This window comes from Trachinotus anak, unplaced genomic scaffold (genome assembly GCF_046630095.1).
Source record: "Trachinotus anak isolate AG129_WGS33_773 ecotype Australia unplaced genomic scaffold, CSIRO_AGI_Tana_v1 ptg000033l, whole genome shotgun sequence".
NCBI classification, from domain to species: domain Eukaryota; kingdom Metazoa; phylum Chordata; class Actinopteri; order Carangiformes; family Carangidae; genus Trachinotus; species Trachinotus anak.
Genome location: NW_027273884.1, coordinates 2,740,973 through 2,759,178, shown reverse-complemented (window position 1 = coordinate 2,759,178; position 18,206 = coordinate 2,740,973). Strand labels below are relative to the sequence as shown.

The window sequence follows — 18,206 nt, the reverse complement described above, 5'->3', positions numbered from 1 at the left end:
TAATTGGAATAAAGCAGGCGTCACAGAAGTGCTCAAGTCTGTCCGGGCTGTGAGGCCGAGCCGTGGCGGCAGGTCGTGTCTCACAACGGGACCAGCTACTACACACTCACGACCTGGCGCTCACATCACTGTGACACTGGATCACTGAATCCAACATGCAGCATTCCCCCACACACACACACCACACACACCACACACACCACACACACACACACACACTCACACACACACACACACACACACTCACACACACACACACTCACAGCATGACTTGATCACCTCATTTGCACTATCTTGCTCTCTCTCTCTCCCCCTGGCACTCCCCCCACCTCTCCTGGGCTCATTAGCACCTCTGCTGATGGTGAGATGGAAGGATGGAGGGAGACGGGGTGGGGCGGGTTTTGGGGTGGGGGGGGGGGGTGATTGAAACCTCCGGGGGAAATTCTCCTCCCTACTGACAGGCAGCATTTGTAAAGCATTTCCCACTCTGCTGCCTGACACTGATGATTCACCATGATAGATAGATAGATAGATAGATAGATAGATAGATAGATAGATAGATAGATAGATAGATAGATAGATAGATAGATAGATAGATATTCCAAGTTGTACCCTCCACACCTCTTAATTTCTTGTGACAGATGAAAGCCATGCCACTGAACACATCACGCAGGCCGTCTGATTGACAGGCCACCTCTTTAAAGCACACACGGGGACACACTCACATCTGCAAGGCTGTATTTGATGGTGAGGCAGACTGCAGAGGGAGGAAAATGGAACAGAACAGTCAGGACAAGGGGCGTGGTGAGGGGCGTTACACCTCAGCAAGATGGCATCGGTTGCTATGCAACTGGGCACCAAAGCTATTTATACACCGGCCCCCTTGTCCCCCTTTTTCCTCCCCAAGCTCCACTGCGACTGATCAGGACTACCAGACTGGAGGCACAGCTTTGGGAAATGTATGCATCAGGGTCTGACTGATTTGGGTTTGTGGAGGTTTTGTGTAGTTTTTCAATACTTTCAATTCATAAATTAGAAGTAGATTGGGGGGTGGTGTGTTTCCCCATGTTTCCTCATGCTGGTGGGTCAGACTCTAACACATGTTGACCATCATGGGACAATGAAAGCAGCCGCTGACACCAAACCAATACAATTCTAACCATGTATTCATTCATCTCTAGTTGTGTGAGGCCATTGTTGGCAATGTGGACAATCAGTAACCAGGACTGTGTGTTGGCATTATTGATATTTGTGTAATTGTTCCACCTCTGCTCTGGAGACAGTCAGGGCCGGAGGTGTTATGTTTTCAGGTTGTCTGTCCACCCGTATGTATGCACGTCCATCCCATTCTCATGAACACAATATTGCAGTAATGCCTTGAGAGAACTTCTTCATATGTGGCACAAACATTCATTTGGACTCATGGATGGACTGATTAGAATTTGGAAGTCAAAGGTTAAAGGTCAAGGTCACTGTGATCATAACTCACAAATTCATACAGTGATTATGACACAATTTAACTCAAATGGAGTGATGACATTTTATATCCAAATGGTTGAAGGTGAACTTCACTGTGACATTATCTATTTTTCAGGAAGTGGGACCATATCTCCTGCAACTTGGCTGGTTGCAAGAGGCAAAGAACGGCAAGGCTGGCATCCATCTCCTAATCCAAAATAAATTAAAAAAAAAATAAAAAATTGACATAATAATGGTCAGTGAAGAAACTCTCTCAAATCACAGTTAAATGTCTTGGACTTAAGGTCTGCAATTTGCAATTAGATATCAATCTAGTCTTAACTTAGATTAGGCTCTGTCTGCTCTCCTGAACATTAATTTATGTACAGCTGCAACTTCCAGTTGTTTTTATGTTGATTAATTTTTTTAATGAATTAATTAATTATTTAATAATAATAATAATAATAATAATAATAAAGTACAGTTTGGAGACTGGTAAAGAGACTGTTGTAGTAATCCTGGTGTGATGAATTGAGGGCGTGTAAAATAGTCTCTGTTTATTCTCTCGTATTTTGACAGGGAAGGCAGATGGCAGAATTTGTTTTAGCAAGAGCTGGGACCCAATAACAAGTATTTTGTTTGAGAACAACTGGAGGAAATTATTTGACATCCAGTTATTAACATCACACAGACAGTCATTCAGAGAACTCAACATACCAGGTACAGTTGCGTGTCATCGGCATGAAAATTGGGAATTCCCTTGGGAATTCCATGTGGGAAGCATGTAAAAGCCAAACAAAATTGGTCCTAAAACTGACCCCTGTGGCTCACCATACTTAACATTAGAATAGGAAGAGACATGGTTGTTCATGGAGACACCTGCAGTTTGATGCCAGATAGCCCCACCCAGTTCATCAGTATATGTAACAGGATGCTGTGGTCGACTGTGTTGAAGGCTGCGCTAAGGTCCAGGGGTATGAGTACTGAGCACATGCCATCATCGGCAGCCATTAAAATGTCATTAGTAACTTTGAGCAGGGCAGTCTCAGTACTGTGATATTTCCTGAAGCCTGACTGAAACTTTTCAAAGATGTTGTTTTCCAGTGCAGAAGTTGCTTGGACTTTATTTTTTTCTAAAATAGTTTATATAAATGGCAATTAGGAAAATGGTCTGAAGTTTTGTGGGAGAGCAGGATCCAGTCCAGGTTTTTTTTTAGCAGCGGGGTCACATGAGCAGTTTTAAAATAATCAGTGACACAACCATTAGACAAGGAACTGTTAAAAACCTAGATGGTAAAATGTCAAAAGGGCTGCAGGACACTCTCATATGTGACATTGTATCTAAAAGTTCAGACAGCGTAATAGAATAAAATTGGTTCAGGCCATGTATTTGCGAGTGAAGGACATCGGTATAAGAGGCACTGGTTGTTACTGAGGCTCTAACAGAGCCCACTTTATCAGGAAAATTAGATAAAACCATTTCACAATCAGCATCACTTTGGGCAGAGGCACAGGAAGGAGCTGTCGATGAAATGTCAGAAGATAGTGAAACATGCAGTGAATGAATCACAAGTTCCCACAGTCCAATATGATGTCATCATATTGATTGTTTTGTCCAAAACCCAAACCACATTCAGCTGTGATGATATGAATCCTCACATCCGAGAAGCTGGAACCAGTGAGTGGTTATTTTTCCACTGTATTTGTCAGAAAAATGACTTTGATGATTAATTATCACAGTGGCTGACATTTATTTTTCTGTTGTTTGAGTGAGTAATAGATGGTCACAGTGGAGTCTTGATGTTGTTTTTGGTTCAAAAAAAGCAAGCAATTAAAAAGCCACAGTGTGTCTGGCCTTGGACTTGAAGTAAATTTTATGGCCTGAAATCAGGCGCAGTTTTTCGTCCGTTATAACTATGAGTTGTCCTGTTGAAACCTGTCGAGCGCAGCCATCACTCTGACGCACCTTGAAAACACACAGCTGTCAGCCTGTTACTTTCCTCTTATTTAAACCCTGAACTTATTAACGCTCATGTGTTGTTGCTCTGCGTCACCAAGCAGAGAAACCAACCAGACAATGGAAGTGATTGAGAGGTGACATAGATGACATTATTGAATTTTAATCACATCTTTTCCATGCTGATGTTGAACACAGCAATTACCTGGCTACAAGACACGTGTGTGTGTGTGTGTGTGTGTGTGTGTGTGTGTGTGTGTGTGTGTGTGTGTGTGTGTGTGTGTGTGTGTGTGTGTGTGTGTGTGTGTGTGTGTGTGTGTGTGTGTGTGTGTGCGTGCGTGCGTGCGTGTGTGTGTGTGTGTAGCAAGGGGTTGGAGCGCAAGGCAGACAACCGGCTCATCAGGTTCTTATAGCAGCTGAAAGAAGGTCGTAAGTGGCTATCAGCGCACCCAACCCTGTCTGGATGGATCCCTCCTGTCGCAGCGTGGTGAGCTCCCTCCATATGGAGAGGGGCCTAATTATCCCCCACCAATGACTGAATCAACATTTGATTATATCCTCCCTAAGGCTGCTCTGAAAGGCTTTATTCACAGTAGACTTTTATGTCTTTTCTCTCATAATCAAGAATAGCTGTTATTTGCTAATGATAAGTTCAATTTCTTTTTTTAAACACAACCTCTGACACGGCGTGCGGCAAGATGTCTGACATTGTGCCCTCGAGTATGCTGATTTTGACTTGGAGGGTTTTGAGAAAATTTGGAGAAATCTCTTTATTTTTTAAATACACAGTCATTTCTTCTTTAAGTTGACTAGTCGATAAATATTCAGTTAGAGTTTGAATGAACTGTGAGGATCCCAACAGTGTCTGTTTGGAGCATGGTTGTGTATTTTAGAGCCAAGCATCTGAATATTTTATTTTTTATATTATATTATATTGTAAGTGGATGTTTTTCCCTTTTGCTTGACGGATGAAATGAAAACCCATAAGTGCTTTGTTCTGATTGAGTCCTTTGTGGTCAGCACACCTGTGTATGATGCTGTGAATGAGTTTTCAACCTTGCCAAACCTGCAGATCTCACCAGCATAAAGACAATGAAAAGGTTTCTGTCAAAAAGCTCTCTAACTGTCAGGCCGCAGGAACGCCTCTCTGAAAAGCTGTGATTTTAAAATGTATCCTTTTATTTATTTATTTTTCTCTGTTTCATAGCCAGAGGAACCTGGCAGAAATCACAGAGTTGATCCACACGGCATTCCTGGTGCATCGTGGGATAGTCAACCTGAAGGAGTGGACGGTTTCGGACGGCCCGCTGAAGGACATGGAGTTTGGGAATAAGATGGCCGTCCTGAGCGGCGACTTCCTGCTAGCAAACGCTTGTACGGGACTGGCCCAGCTGAATAACACTAAGGTACACTGTCTGTCACGAACAAACTGTACTCCTGACAAATATCTGACCTGACATCAGTCATGTTAATGAGAAACACTGCTGTCTTAATGTGGCCTCGCAGCGCTCCTCCAACCTCACATATCAGTGTCAGTCAGTGTCATCTCTCAGTCACACCAAGCTCAACTCAGCATCTCACGACTGCTATGATATTCTGCAGAGCTCAAACTGATCCTGGAATTAATGGATTATTATTATTATCATTATCATTATTATTATTATTATGCATTAGTGTGATGCACAAATCCCCTTTAAGTTAAACAGTGTACCCGACTGATTCCCCACCTGGAGGTCAGGACCCCAAACAGTTCTGCAGGATAAATCTGAGGTTTTGCAAGATGACAGATAACAAGACTTCAGATAACAAGATTATCCTGGTTCCAGACCTGAATCACAAGCAGACATCTCAGATTTGTTCAGCAAGTTTTTATTCCCATTGATGGAATAAAAGGCCACTGTTTTTTACAGTGGCCGTGAGAGCTCATTGCACTGCAACTTAGAAAACACACGCAAACAGACAAAACACAAACAAATTCATAAAACGTCTTAATCACTTTGACAACACATGCTGCAAATACACACAACACTGTGTTGTGAAACTTAAAAAATTAAAAGGTGTGAAAATTAAAAGGTTAGAGATGGGTTAACACAATGCAGAAGCAACAACATAAATGCAAAATACATTTGTGTTGTGGCTTTTGTGGTTGTGTTGTTGCTTTTGTATTTGTGTTGTGGCTTTTGCATTATGTTGACCTGTCTGGGCCACCGTAGTTCCAGGTGGATGGTGCAAACAAGCCAAAAGCTCAGTATGAACATGAGAGACATCATAACTGGAGAACCTCTGTAGGTCTCTAAAATCAGTTAAAACAAAACAGTCTGAGAAGGAAACCTCGGTCTTGTCACAGCTCATCAGTGTCTGCAACCTGTGACGAGGCGTCAGGCGTAGGCGTTGAGTGGCTAGTCTCTCATACCAGAAAGGTTGAAGGTGGTGTAGCTGGTACAGTGAGGTCTTTTCTGTGGATCTCACCTTGTGTTAGCTGGAGTTTCTGCATGTCACACTCTTTGCTTTGTCTGTTCAGACACGGTGAAAATTACTGTTAATACCAACCACCCAGTTCTTCTTCAGTTTGTTTCAAACTGATAATAAAAAACACATCACTCCTCCTGTGCCACAGCAGTTTGACCAAAAACCTGTCAGACACAGGGTGATTACATGTTGGACTTAAAGTCACAGAATCTCACACCAACATTTGATGGCGTATAGGCTGCTTTGTATGTAGGACAACGTGGTCGGAAGACACCACCGACATGTACGCCATTGGAATCCTTCTTATTGAGCTTTGAGTTTTGGACGTGCGTGTGGCGGTGGTCCTGTGACAGCACCACAGATCATATCTACTACGTAGCCCGGTAACCTCCTGCTGACAGATGCTGTCACCACCGCGCTCTGTCAGAATGCGGTCACCGAAGTGGATCAAAATAACCGTCTCTCCCCCCACGATGTGCCCATCAGCCGGCCCAGCCCTTATCGCCTTCCCTGCTGCTTCTTATTCAGCACACACAGTCTGGGAGTGTGTCTGCTCTATGGCAGCAGAGAGTCGCCCTCCCAAATACATGATGTGAGCGGTGTCTTGTGTAGGAAACATAGCAGGAATTTTAAGGATCAAACATTTCCTTTATAAATCAAAGATAATTCTAAAGGTGTGGCCTTTCCTGTACAGTGGTAATTGGCTTTCATTAGGATTTGTCACTGCAGCAGCACCATGAAAGATAATTGTCACTCTGTGGTTAAGCGACAAATTACAGTAATGGAAATGATGCTGTTGTTTCCCTGGAAGATGGAGAAAAACCACACTGAGAGTGAAATGACGGCAGATCTGCTGATGACTCGAGCTAATCCTGATTTAATCACGCACTCACACCAAGCAAGTCGGCATCGGGTGAATCAAGTTCTGGAGCATCTGTTACTTTAGTTTGGTTCATTTTCAAGGTGAAAACAATCTCATTCAAGCTCAGGTGGAACCAAATTACCTCACAGCACCACCCAAACAAACCTGCGATGGTGTTTATCAGGAGTGTGAACGTAATCTGAAGCGGCCACAGGAAACGTCCCCAGAGTGGAAGTTTTTAAGGCTAATGAGGAGATAGACATCTGATATCAGCAGCAGTTACTCATGTTTGAAAAGGTTAGCAAAACAAAATGAACCCGGGGCAAACCACAGCCTGCACAGACTCATTCAGCTGTGTTTTTTTAGGCATTCATCACTGCTGTGAGCAGGAGGTAAATTAGATTATTGTTAACAGCTCTGACAAGTCCAGCACGCTCGACTGAAGTTACAGGAATGAGATCTGTTTTAACCAAAGTTTAAAAACAGGTGGATGATAAGTTACCAAAATCCTGTTCACTCAAAGTTATTTTAAATTTAAATGTATATGTTTCAACAGGATTTTGGATAAACTGTGTATATTTTACTGGATACTCTATTGTATGCCTGTGTTGTGTGTTTCTATGCATTTGCACTTTGACTGAATTTAATTGTGTATGACTCTGTAAAGGACTTGTATGTTCAGTGTAGTGCTTTCTTACGTGTGTTATTGGATACGTTATTATATCTCTGTTTTGTGTTTTCTATGTTTTTGTATTCTGACTGATTTTAACAGTTTTTGGCTCAAAGTGCTTCACCACTTTGCACTTTGTGACTCATGTCTGTGAAAAGTGCTATACACATTAACTTTACTTACTGAGTTCATGTTGACTTTTGGCCTCAGTTTGAACCTAAACTAAATATATCACAGTAAATTTTTCATCAACTATCTCAGAAATATAATTTTTTTTTTTTACATTATCATTAATAAATTATTTATCCTAATGTGATACATTATGAACTTACTCACTTGTCCTGGAAGTTTCAGCTGCATAACATGGACTTAATCAACAGACAGAATAAACTGTCAACGGCAACCAAACTAGACTTAGTTAGAGCTGTCAAGATGAAATAATAGTAATAATAGTTATAATGCTATCTGTCAGATTCATCTTTAATTTTGTTTGTTGGGTATTTCCTCTCTTTTTTAGCAAATGAATTAGAGGCAAATATGATTGTAGGGAGGGGGAGAGAGAGTCTGTAACCACAACTGTACAAAAACATACAAAAAGAACAAATGCACAGAATGGATTGGGAAATGGCAGGAAGATGAAGTGATTAACAAAAAATTCACAAGGCTGAACATCTGCCACACAAAGTCAATATTTCATTTGAAAAAAAATCATAATTATCTTTAATATTGCGACACCCCTTGTCCCAGTTGAGTTTCATAACATCTTCATCTGTCGATAAAAAACACTGCAGTGTGGTTAAAAGCTCCAGAACTCACAAATAAATGGGACTTGAGTTGATGACTTTATATTTTTCATGATTACTTCTTCCAGTGAATTTCATTGAGGACGATGCTCACATCAGTCTGTTTGCAGGAAATCTTAAAACACTTTGCAGAAAGGCTGGTCATAGAACAAGGAGGCAAGTGAAAGAAAATGAGCAAAAACAGATGTCGAAACTAATTCTGCACTGATTAACATAACATCAGCGTTTGTGTGTATCTGCAGAAACTGAAGAGACAAACCGTCTATGACTTGCACCCTTAGGTAAAGTGAAGCATTGGAGGGATGCTGAACATTCTAACCAGCACAGAGATCAGGACTGCACTCTACTGAGAGCTATTCAGATGTGAGCTTAAGAGGTACAGCGTCCATTAAGTCTTGCACTTCCATTAAGTTAGAGGACTTAGAATAACAGAAGAGGAAACACTACCTCCTACATTTCCCATGATGCAACTGGACAGCATCTTTATTTAGACCCTGATGAAATCGTTTCAAAACAGTTTTTCAAAGCTCCTCCAGAGCCACAGAGGACAGGATGGTCCATCCAGTCTGGTTGTTTAAGTTAAAATGCATACGAATATATTGCATTATATAAGGTATTAAATTAGAATTACACCTAAGCAAATGCAATAAAGGCTGTTGTATATTTCATTTCCACCCATTAACTCTGCTAAGTGTGATATACAGTGGTGTAACAGCTGCAGAGTGTGTTGACTCTGATGTTGCAGACTGACAGTCTGCTAAACAGTGGCTGGTCCCTCTTCTCTGTCTCACAGCCTGTGTGTCTGAGTTCTTGCAGCTTTCGAAGTTTTTCTCATAAACCAGCCTTTTTTTTTTTTAAGGCAGAGAGAGCAATGGAGATTATGTGTCGTGGCCTTGAGAGGAAACCTATGCTGCTACTTGTATAAACTGTAAAGTAATCTCACCGTGGAGCTCCGGTTTCTCCCCCCTCGCAGACCTGTCGGCAAAACACGATCTGGCTGGATTTGGGAATGGAGTATGGGGGAGGCATGGGGAGAGCTTATCTGATACTTTCCAAAAAAAGACCCCCACTGGCCCCCACTTCCCAAGGCAGGTCGGGCAGAGACACCACATCTGGTAATACTGTAGGCACATTGTCCTTCCAGGTCTGTGGGCGAAGCTCAGGTTTCCTCAATATTTTCCCCTGGTGGATTCAGTTACCCAAAGGGCACTGCGAGGCTGACTGGGCAGCCAGCGTCACCACACTTTCCTGATGCACCAAGGATGTCTAGGGTGAGCTGAAGGAGCTCTAAATTTAACCTCATTCATCTGAACTGTACGGGCGTGGCCTCGGCTCAGTCCAACGCTGGTCTGTGTGTGAATGAAGGACGGAGGGATCGACTTCAGATTTTCACTCATTCATTAAAACCAGCCTTTAAATAATGATTTTAAAGGATGCAGCCTCTCATCTGGTGGTTGATGAGGGGCCGGTCGTGTTTCTGTAAGCAGAAATGTAGTCATGCATGCCCCCTGTAAGAGGAAATGGGCAACTGCAGTCTTAAACAGTCTTTTTTTAAGTTGTTGCTCCTTTTAAATGTTTTAAGGTAGAAAGTTAAATATTCTCTAAGGTCAGTTTACTCAAAGCAGTGTGTTTTTCCTCGTACAAGAGGAGTCTCCAACCTTTTTTCCTCTGAGAGATGCTAATAGAGTAGACTAAATGAGAGACTAAATAAAAGGGGCTCAGAGCTCCTCATTACTGGTTGCAGTTATTCCCATATCGTATCAAAACACTCAAACTGATCCAAACCAAATGAGATGAATGAGATCATTTAAAAAGTCATCAAATATTAATATCCAAAAACATCTGAAACTCACGTCAGAGTCATGATTCAGTCAAACCTGAAGACACAGACGTGATGACACCACTGTTAGTTGTCAGTGCAGCCAGTGGTACAGGACAAACAGGAGGTTAATATAGCCAATTTACTACATTCATTTTCTAAAATGTAAACAAACATGGTCTGAAAACAAATGGAGCTCAAGTTGAAGCCCACAGCTCAGCTCATTGTATCCATGGTAACATATAAGTTTAGTTTCTATCTGTTGTGTTGCCGTCACTGCTGTTCACCTACAGCATATCTGCTGTAAACAAACTCGACAGTGCAACTCATTTGACTGACAACTGACAGATAATGATTAGTTGTTGAAGAGGGCTGGGTCTGTCCGTCGACCTGAGTTACATTTGGAGATTTACTGAGTGAATTTGTGTCGATTAAAGTTTGAACTGTGCATCTATGGTTTGTACAGATTATATTCTCTGAACCTGTGGGGGAGCTACTCTAAAACAGGGGGTGAGCTAGCCACGTGTTGGAGACCTTTGTTGTACCGTATATTTATCAATTTACAGATCACAGAGCAGTGATTATTCCTCATCTTTGCTATAGACTTGAAGCCCATTTTCCTTTTTGCCATTACTCTGCTCACTGTGCCGCTTCTGCAGAAATCCTACCTTCTATGAATCCTGTAAATATCAACAGATTAATATGCTGTTTCCATATGTGAAACCAATCTTCAAATAGCTCATCAGAAAAGGAGAGCAAAGAAGACCCTGAAGTGGGATCATCACTCTGAAACCTTGTTAACCCCCTGCTCTCTGGACTCCTGTTTCGTCTCACCATCTGCCTTTCAGCTTCATTTCAGTCCCTCAGACGGGACAGACACCTCATCTGGCCTCCTCCACTGGACTTCTGTGTGAATACGAAGTGTAATGAATGAATGCAAGCCTGGATCTGTACCATGAAATCAACAGGAGGTCCCCCACGGCCTGATAATGAGCAGCTGAGTTTGCAGCAGTTCACCTGGTTTCCAGTCCTCCTCTCACCTCGGATTTATTCACTGAACCAGCTGCTCGGACGTGAGCGCTGTGTGCTCCCGCTTCAGTCGAGGAGAAATTAGGGTTTTTTTTAAATTAGAAATGTTGTGGATGAACTCAGGAGTGTGGTGGGTTTTGATCAACCTCATTTACATTCACATTTTAGGAGTCTGGTCTAGTGCTGTTAGCCAGAGTGATCTGTGGTGGGGGAGCAGGTTAATGGTTCACTGCCTGAACCAAAGACACGTCAACAAGACGGACATGTTGACTGTTGCTCAGATCAAACTTTAAGTTGTTGGTTCAGAATATGATCCACACTCACTCTGCATGAAATTGAGGCACGTGGCTCCACCTTTGAATTATTATTTACTATAAATAAATATTGTTTTTCAGCTTTGCCCTTGTTCTCAGTTCAACAGGTAATGTGTTATGATTTAAATTTTAGCCCAAATGTCTGATGCTTTTTTCTCTTTTTCTGTATTTAACAGGTTGTTGAACTGATCTCCAGCGCCATTGGTGATTTAGTTCAAGGAATCTACTATGAGAACTCCAGTAACACTGAGGTAAAGTATCTGTTCTGCTTTTATAGATCTGTGGTGCAGTCGACTTAAAAAACTGTGATGAGAGTTAATGAAAAGAAAAACCATGCCAGATATAAGGTGCAACAAAACAAAAACAAAAAAAAAAGACCTTTTAAAATTTGTTGGAGTGAATTTTAATCTAATAATAGGAAATTATTTTCTGTATATTTAATACATAAAGGCAGTTCTGAGTGATTTACATACTGATAGATATCATACAAGATAAATTCAAAATATAGACATATTAAAATTTTTAACAGGGATGAATTATAGAAAAAGTCTGGTGATATTCATTATTTTTTTCTGAAAAGACAAAAGCTATCACTGAGTTAATCGTTCGTACACGTTCTGTCTATATCCAACGTCTGATGTAGGTTATTCCTCTGTGTGACAGAGCTTCATTGTTTCCCTACAACTATTAACCTGTTACCAGACACCTGCATTTCTGTGCACCAGCCTGAAAATAATGTACCCAAATGAAAAGGTTACTGTTCTTCAACCTGTATTATTACAGTCATTAACCCAGTCTCCTGTGAAAGGTTTACAACCAAAAAGTCAGAATCACTGTCAGACACTGGACCAAAGTCACAGAAGCACAAACATGTTAGAAAGGTTTTTTTTTGTTTTTTTTGGTTTTGGCATAAAATAGAATATAAGGACTTAAGTTGGACTTCTGTGTGGAAAACACTTTGGAGCCATAATCCACAAGTCTGCTAAAGACCAAACAGTAGCACCGCCACAGCCAAAGTGTCCCTCAGGTGGGACAGTGAATTTTAAAATGTTAGATACATCTCAAAGAGCCACACTGCTGCAGTGGCTGACATGTTCCCTCCTTACAATTATCACACACACAGCAGTTTATTTTGACTCAGTCCCGCTCACTAATGCACCAAATGTGGACTAATCCTCCTCTGGAAATAGTCCCTAACAAATACACTCCTGTTTTCTTCCTGTTAGAGGAACGGTGGCTTGAACCGACAGTGTCCTGCTGGTTTAGGACATTTCTGAGCTTTTTTTTTTTTTTTTTTAAGAATAAAAAGTTTTATTTGTGACAAGTTTTTAAAGATTATCATCTACAGTAGGAGCTAAAAGCCACAGATACATTGTGGACTTTGGTCTAAAACGTTTTTGAGGATTAATTATCGTCTTATGATGGAGATTTTAGATGAAGTTCCTACAATGTGTTGTTTTCTCTGTTATCGAGACTTTTTCTGTGTATATCCTCCCACATTGCAGAAATACCTACATTTGTCCAGAGACGGTCTTATACTGTACCTGTGGTGTTTATAATGTTTTATGTCGGGCTTATTACTCAACATAAAACAACACATTTCAAGTGTGTGTATAGCTACAGGAGTATTTTTCTGTTCTGGCTCCACGTCCGTCTCCCAGCTTCCCTCTGTTCCAAATAACTGCAGAACATGTGGGAAACACTGTGTTAAATTGCTGTAACTCTCTGGTGCACATCCAATTACATGCTGAAAAATAAAATCGCAGAGAAGGAGGGGTTGTTTTGATTTAGAGGTTGTGAGGTGCTCTGTGGGACCTTTGAAGTCGTACAGTAGGAGCAGTGAGAGCTCAGGCCTGCAGCGTCTCTGCCTCTATTTGCTCTGCAGGAGAATAGTCTCACCGATGGCGTCGACGTGGCAACTTGGGAGGAGCAGACGTTCCTGTCCCACGGGGCGCTGCTGGCCAAGAGCTGTCAAGCTGCAATGGAGCTCGCCAAACATGACAAGGAGTCCCAAAGACTGGCCTACAAGTACGGCAAGCACCTGTCACTGGGCCACAAGGTAAGTCTGATGAGAGAGAGCGTCCCACCCACCAAGCACCAAATACCAGAGGAGCTGGTCTTTGGGGGATCAGTCAATAAGGGTCAAGGGCTGCTGCAGTGAACTACTCTCTGAGATAATCACTGTCATATGTCTTGGTTTAAAACCTGTTTTAACATCAGTTAACTTCTTACTATGAGCGATGGAGTCTTTTGATCCGTCAGAGTTTGAAAGTTTTTGTTAATTCACATGAGAGATTTGTCTTTTTCTGTTTCTGGCCTTGCTTCTTCTCCCTGGTTTTAAGTGGGTGGGCTCAGGTGGAAAATTGTGAACCACATATTTCTGTGCACTAATCAGAGGAACATTTCCATCAAAATTTCATGGCAGCTGAAAGGATGTTTGATTAAACCACCGCCACACACACACACCTCTGATGGCACGAAGCTTTTTTGGTCTTAAAAAAGTGGGTGCAATATTCATAATAGATGAATGAATTATTCTAAAAAAGGGGATAACAGCACATATTTCCACACAGTCTCTCCCGGAAGACATTCATAGTATTGCAGTCAGTTGCACACATGAAAGGTGCCACAGGGAGCAATTCAAAGCCAGTCTCCTCAGCTCTGCACAGCTGGCCAGACGCAGTGTGAAGCGCGTGTGAATGCTGGATTGTCGGTTTTTGGAAAGTTACTGTCAGACCATTTCTGTAGCGGCCCCTCCTAATTCGACGTCGGAAAGGTGTAGGGGAAGAAGAGTAATGGTGTGTTAGCTGTGTCTCTCTGCTGTTCGGTGCTGAGCAGGTAGTGGACAGGGCTTTTTCTCTGAAAACAGCTGCCGGCTGCGGCCATTAACGACGCTGTGAGAGCAGTGATAGTGACACAAAACAGTAAAGTTGCAGCTGGGCAGCTAAACAAAGCTAAAGCTCTGTGTGAAGCTGAGCAGAGTCGCTGTCCATCACTATGAGCAACTCATATCACTCTGCCACAATGTTTTCTGCATTGTCGTTTTATTGTTATTATTATAAAAACCTCCTCTTTGATTCATTTTAACTGAGTAAATGATGAATATTTAAATCTACAGAGAAATACTTTAACACAGTTTGACAGTTTTCTTTGTCCCCCTTGCTGTTCCTTTTTTTTTTTTTTAACTGGGTTCAAGTTAAATCAAAGCAGAGGAGTAAATCTGCTGCTGATTGGCTGCATGTCTCACTGATGCACAGGGAATAGCGGTATCTCAATGTGGTTGATTGGCTTTATTTTAGCTTAACAGTATTAGTTTTGTCTTTTGAATAAAATGCTTCACAGCACAGATACACAGGATGATGCATTTGCCCAAATCATGCAGGTGAAATACACTGACGGATGAAATTTAATCATTGCTTTGTGGGTGAAGCAGGTTTTTGACTCTATCCTGTCAGTGCATTAGATATAATTGTGTGAATGTGTTATTATTCTCACATTAGGGACAAACACAAACTGTGGGATCAGGAGGAAGGTTGATTTGCAGCGAAGCTAAAATGCCATTAGGATTTAATGTTACTGCAAATGCTTAAACATTTTCCAAGGTTCAGAGGTTTTCAGCAGTATCTCACTGGGCTGGTCTAAAAGTCATTCATAACGATCCCACTCACAGTGCTGCATCAGTACGTCCCCTCCTGCTGCGGCTCCCTGTAGCTGCCTGTCTGCGGGCCTCAGCGGCTACAGGGAATCTCAGCATGGGAGGAGGCAGAAATGAGGTCTTTGAAGGGGAACCATCCTCATCAGGCTAGGCTGTGTCTTTCAGCAGACTGCTCATCATGCTGGTCATTAACAGGGTCACTGAGAGTGTAGGTAGGCACAACGTAAGCTCCACCATTTTCACCGCTGGGGTTGTTTAATTGGTACCTGGAAGTTAGAAAGCAGAATCTCACTGATAAAGGTTCTCCATCTTCTGCAGCTGAACTCTGACCTGCAGCCGTTTGTGAAGAGCAGCGTGGGAGAGCCGGTGTCATTCAGTTTGAGCGCCGCCCCGGTAGTTTTCCACCGTCAGATCGTCGGCCAGGAGAGATGGCATCAGCAGCTGCAGCAGGTACGGGGAGGATGGGCAGTGACTCCGCTGCAGCACCTCCATTTATTTCGTTTTTGGACTCTCAGTCAGTCACCGGCCACCCTGGCTGCGTTACACACATGAAGTGAACAGAGGTCCCAGCTGAACTCACAGGGGAAGTAGAACACATGTACTTTTATACATTTTTAAATAAATCTCTTTATCACAAACAAGTATCCCACTATGCAGGAAAAAGGAAATGTGTTGCACAGAATTTTTCACAACACACACAACCCATTTCCTCCTCCCCAAGAGGAAACAACAACAACACATTTAAGATGTAAAATAATAAACCACAGGAACTCTACCCCAGTAACCACAGAGAGTTTTTGGACTCCCATAGAGAAACAAAGGGTATAAAAGGTGTCTGTATCCTCCTACAGTTAGCAGATTCATGGCAAATTAGATCTTCTCTTGAATAAAATGTGACATCTTTCAACCATCTTTACACCAAAAATGTCTTTTGAAGCATTTGGTTTAATTAACGTGTTGTAAGGATACAAGTAGAAAGTGGGATCTAGATTTGAATATATGTTTGGATAATTTGGCTTTTGTCAAACGCAGATTATGTACAAAGGGTTTAAAGGTTCCGGGGGCCATGACTCTGGTTGTGGGGTGGGTTGGCCGCTGATCCCTGGGTTCATGGTTCAACTCCCGGCTCCCCTGAACCCAGGCTGCGTCAGGAAGGGGATCCGGCGTAAAACCTCTGTCAAATCAACTGATGTGATCTGCTGTGGTGACAGACGGCAACAACAAAGGTTTTTAAAGGTTTAGCTCAAAATGTGCTGATTTTGAGTTCTTAAGTTTGATCAAACTCCATATTTTATAAGTGAGTAAAAAGTTGCTGAGGATGATGTTGAGGAAACCTTGGACATTTAGCTGGTAATCACTCTCTTTTCTCTTTTGTTAAGGCAAAAACACTGAGAAACCAGCTGGATTACTCAAAGGTAAGACCTCTGGTTTGTGTATTTCTCTTTAATTCACAATGTTACGGAAACACTGCGCTCTTATTCTTTGCTGCACCCTCGGTTTTGTTAAATTTCAGACATATTTCCAAAAATTATGACACAAGTTTGTAAGATGGACCCATTTTCCTTTGTTGTATTTCAGTGTTTTCACCTGTTTGCTCAGTGGCACTGTGTCTGACAGAGCCATCAGAGGGAAGCAGGATGTCTTTTCAATGTAACCTATATCAAAGTTGGGAAATGAGCTTCCCAAAGTCAATGTGTGAGGGAAGAAGGGGACCGATAGGGGTGCAAGAAGAGACTGAAGCTCCAGAGGAGGGGTCTGATGGTGTTAGGGGGGTTATCTGGTCCCGTCTGAAACCGGAGCAGGAAGGATTAGTTACCGAGGCCTATTTGTGGAGGAGACACTGAGGCTCTGAGACAGTGGCATTGTGAGAGAATCTCCTTCAGCAGACCTGCTGAGAAGGGGACGTGGGGAGAAGTTCGAAGGGAAGGAGAGAAGAGGGGACACAAGGAGGAAAGCTGAGAGCAGGACTGAGGGAGGGAAGAAATTTGGGGGGTAAAAACAAAGACCTTGTGCCCTGAAGTGTAAAAGTTTGCTTTGATTCAGCACAAAGATAGAAATGCAAAATAATCAGAGAATCTTTTGTACATTTCTTGCATCTACAGGCATCTACGAACTCTGATAAATAACCATAAACCTTTACAGGAACTCCTCTTCATGCAGTCTTTCACTCCCAATTAGAAAATATCAACCTCAACGACACTTTTCAAACAGCTCTTTGTAAAATGTATCATTCTGGGAGGGAGGTGGGAGACCGGCTTGGGTAGAACTGGATATGTTTTGAAGCTGTTAATATCTTGGCTCAAACACTGTAAGAAAATCTGACTACATGATAGAAGTGAAGAGGTCAGCCGTCGTCTTCCAGCGGCATCACAAGTTCAAGATTCAATTTCAAGTCAGTATGGAGGTGTTCTATAATAAACAAATAAGATGAATATTATGAAAGAAATCTCAATAATATATATAGAGAAATATATATAAAATCATTTATATTTTAATTGTGATATAATTTACCAAATAATTACAACTTAAGTCATGAAATGTTGTTGTTCCTCTGTCCCTGCCTTTGTTTCCTGTCGGTCTCTCTTCTCTTGAAATATCAAATGAAGGCAAAAAGACTTTTGAGAAAAGCAACAATGGCAAAGTCAAAGTGAAAGCTGCTGCTACAGATCAACACAACGCAGACACAGTAGTTCACCTCTGCTTCTGTCCAGCTGAACAAGGCTACACATGCCGCCCAGCTAACCGGCTAACATTGGCCAGGTTGGCTGGTAAACTTGGATTTTTACTGAGCATTAGCTTGACGAGCGTTCACAGCAGCAGTGAGCTGGTTAGTTCACAGTGACCTTGGTCGCTCTGTGATTTCATAGAGACAGACACGTGACGCTGTGACGTACTGGCCATGTGATTGGCCGAAAGGTGAGAGGGCAGCGACTGATGACGACGCCACCGCCATGAGAAGTTATTACAACATCATTAGGAAAAATGCAATGAAAACTTTTGTAATTTTTGGAAAAGGGCATTTGAAATTATTTCTATGATGAAATGATCACTGGACACTTTTGGGCTGCTTCAGTATAAACCAAAATATCCGCCTGATTTGTTGTGGTAAAACACTTAATGTACATTTATTTTTCAATAAAATAGTTTGAAACAAGGATTTAGATTTTAGA

At 41.9% G+C, this 18,206-nt stretch overlaps 1 protein-coding gene across 1 annotated transcript in view; it reads left to right on the top strand.

Annotated features, from left to right (window-relative positions):
• The window catches only part of pdss2 (prenyl (decaprenyl) diphosphate synthase, subunit 2), a 29,786-nt gene that overhangs the window by 10,414 nt on the left and 1,166 nt on the right, over positions 1-18,206 (top strand). Inside the window, exons 3-7 of the mRNA XM_071471341.1 lie at positions 4,623-4,821; positions 11,558-11,632; positions 13,267-13,440; positions 15,355-15,486; positions 16,416-16,451. Of these exons, the coding sequence (XP_071327442.1) occupies positions 4,623-4,821; positions 11,558-11,632; positions 13,267-13,440; positions 15,355-15,486; positions 16,416-16,451 (616 nt within the window). The remainder of the gene's footprint in view (positions 1-4,622; positions 4,822-11,557; positions 11,633-13,266; positions 13,441-15,354; positions 15,487-16,415; positions 16,452-18,206) is intronic.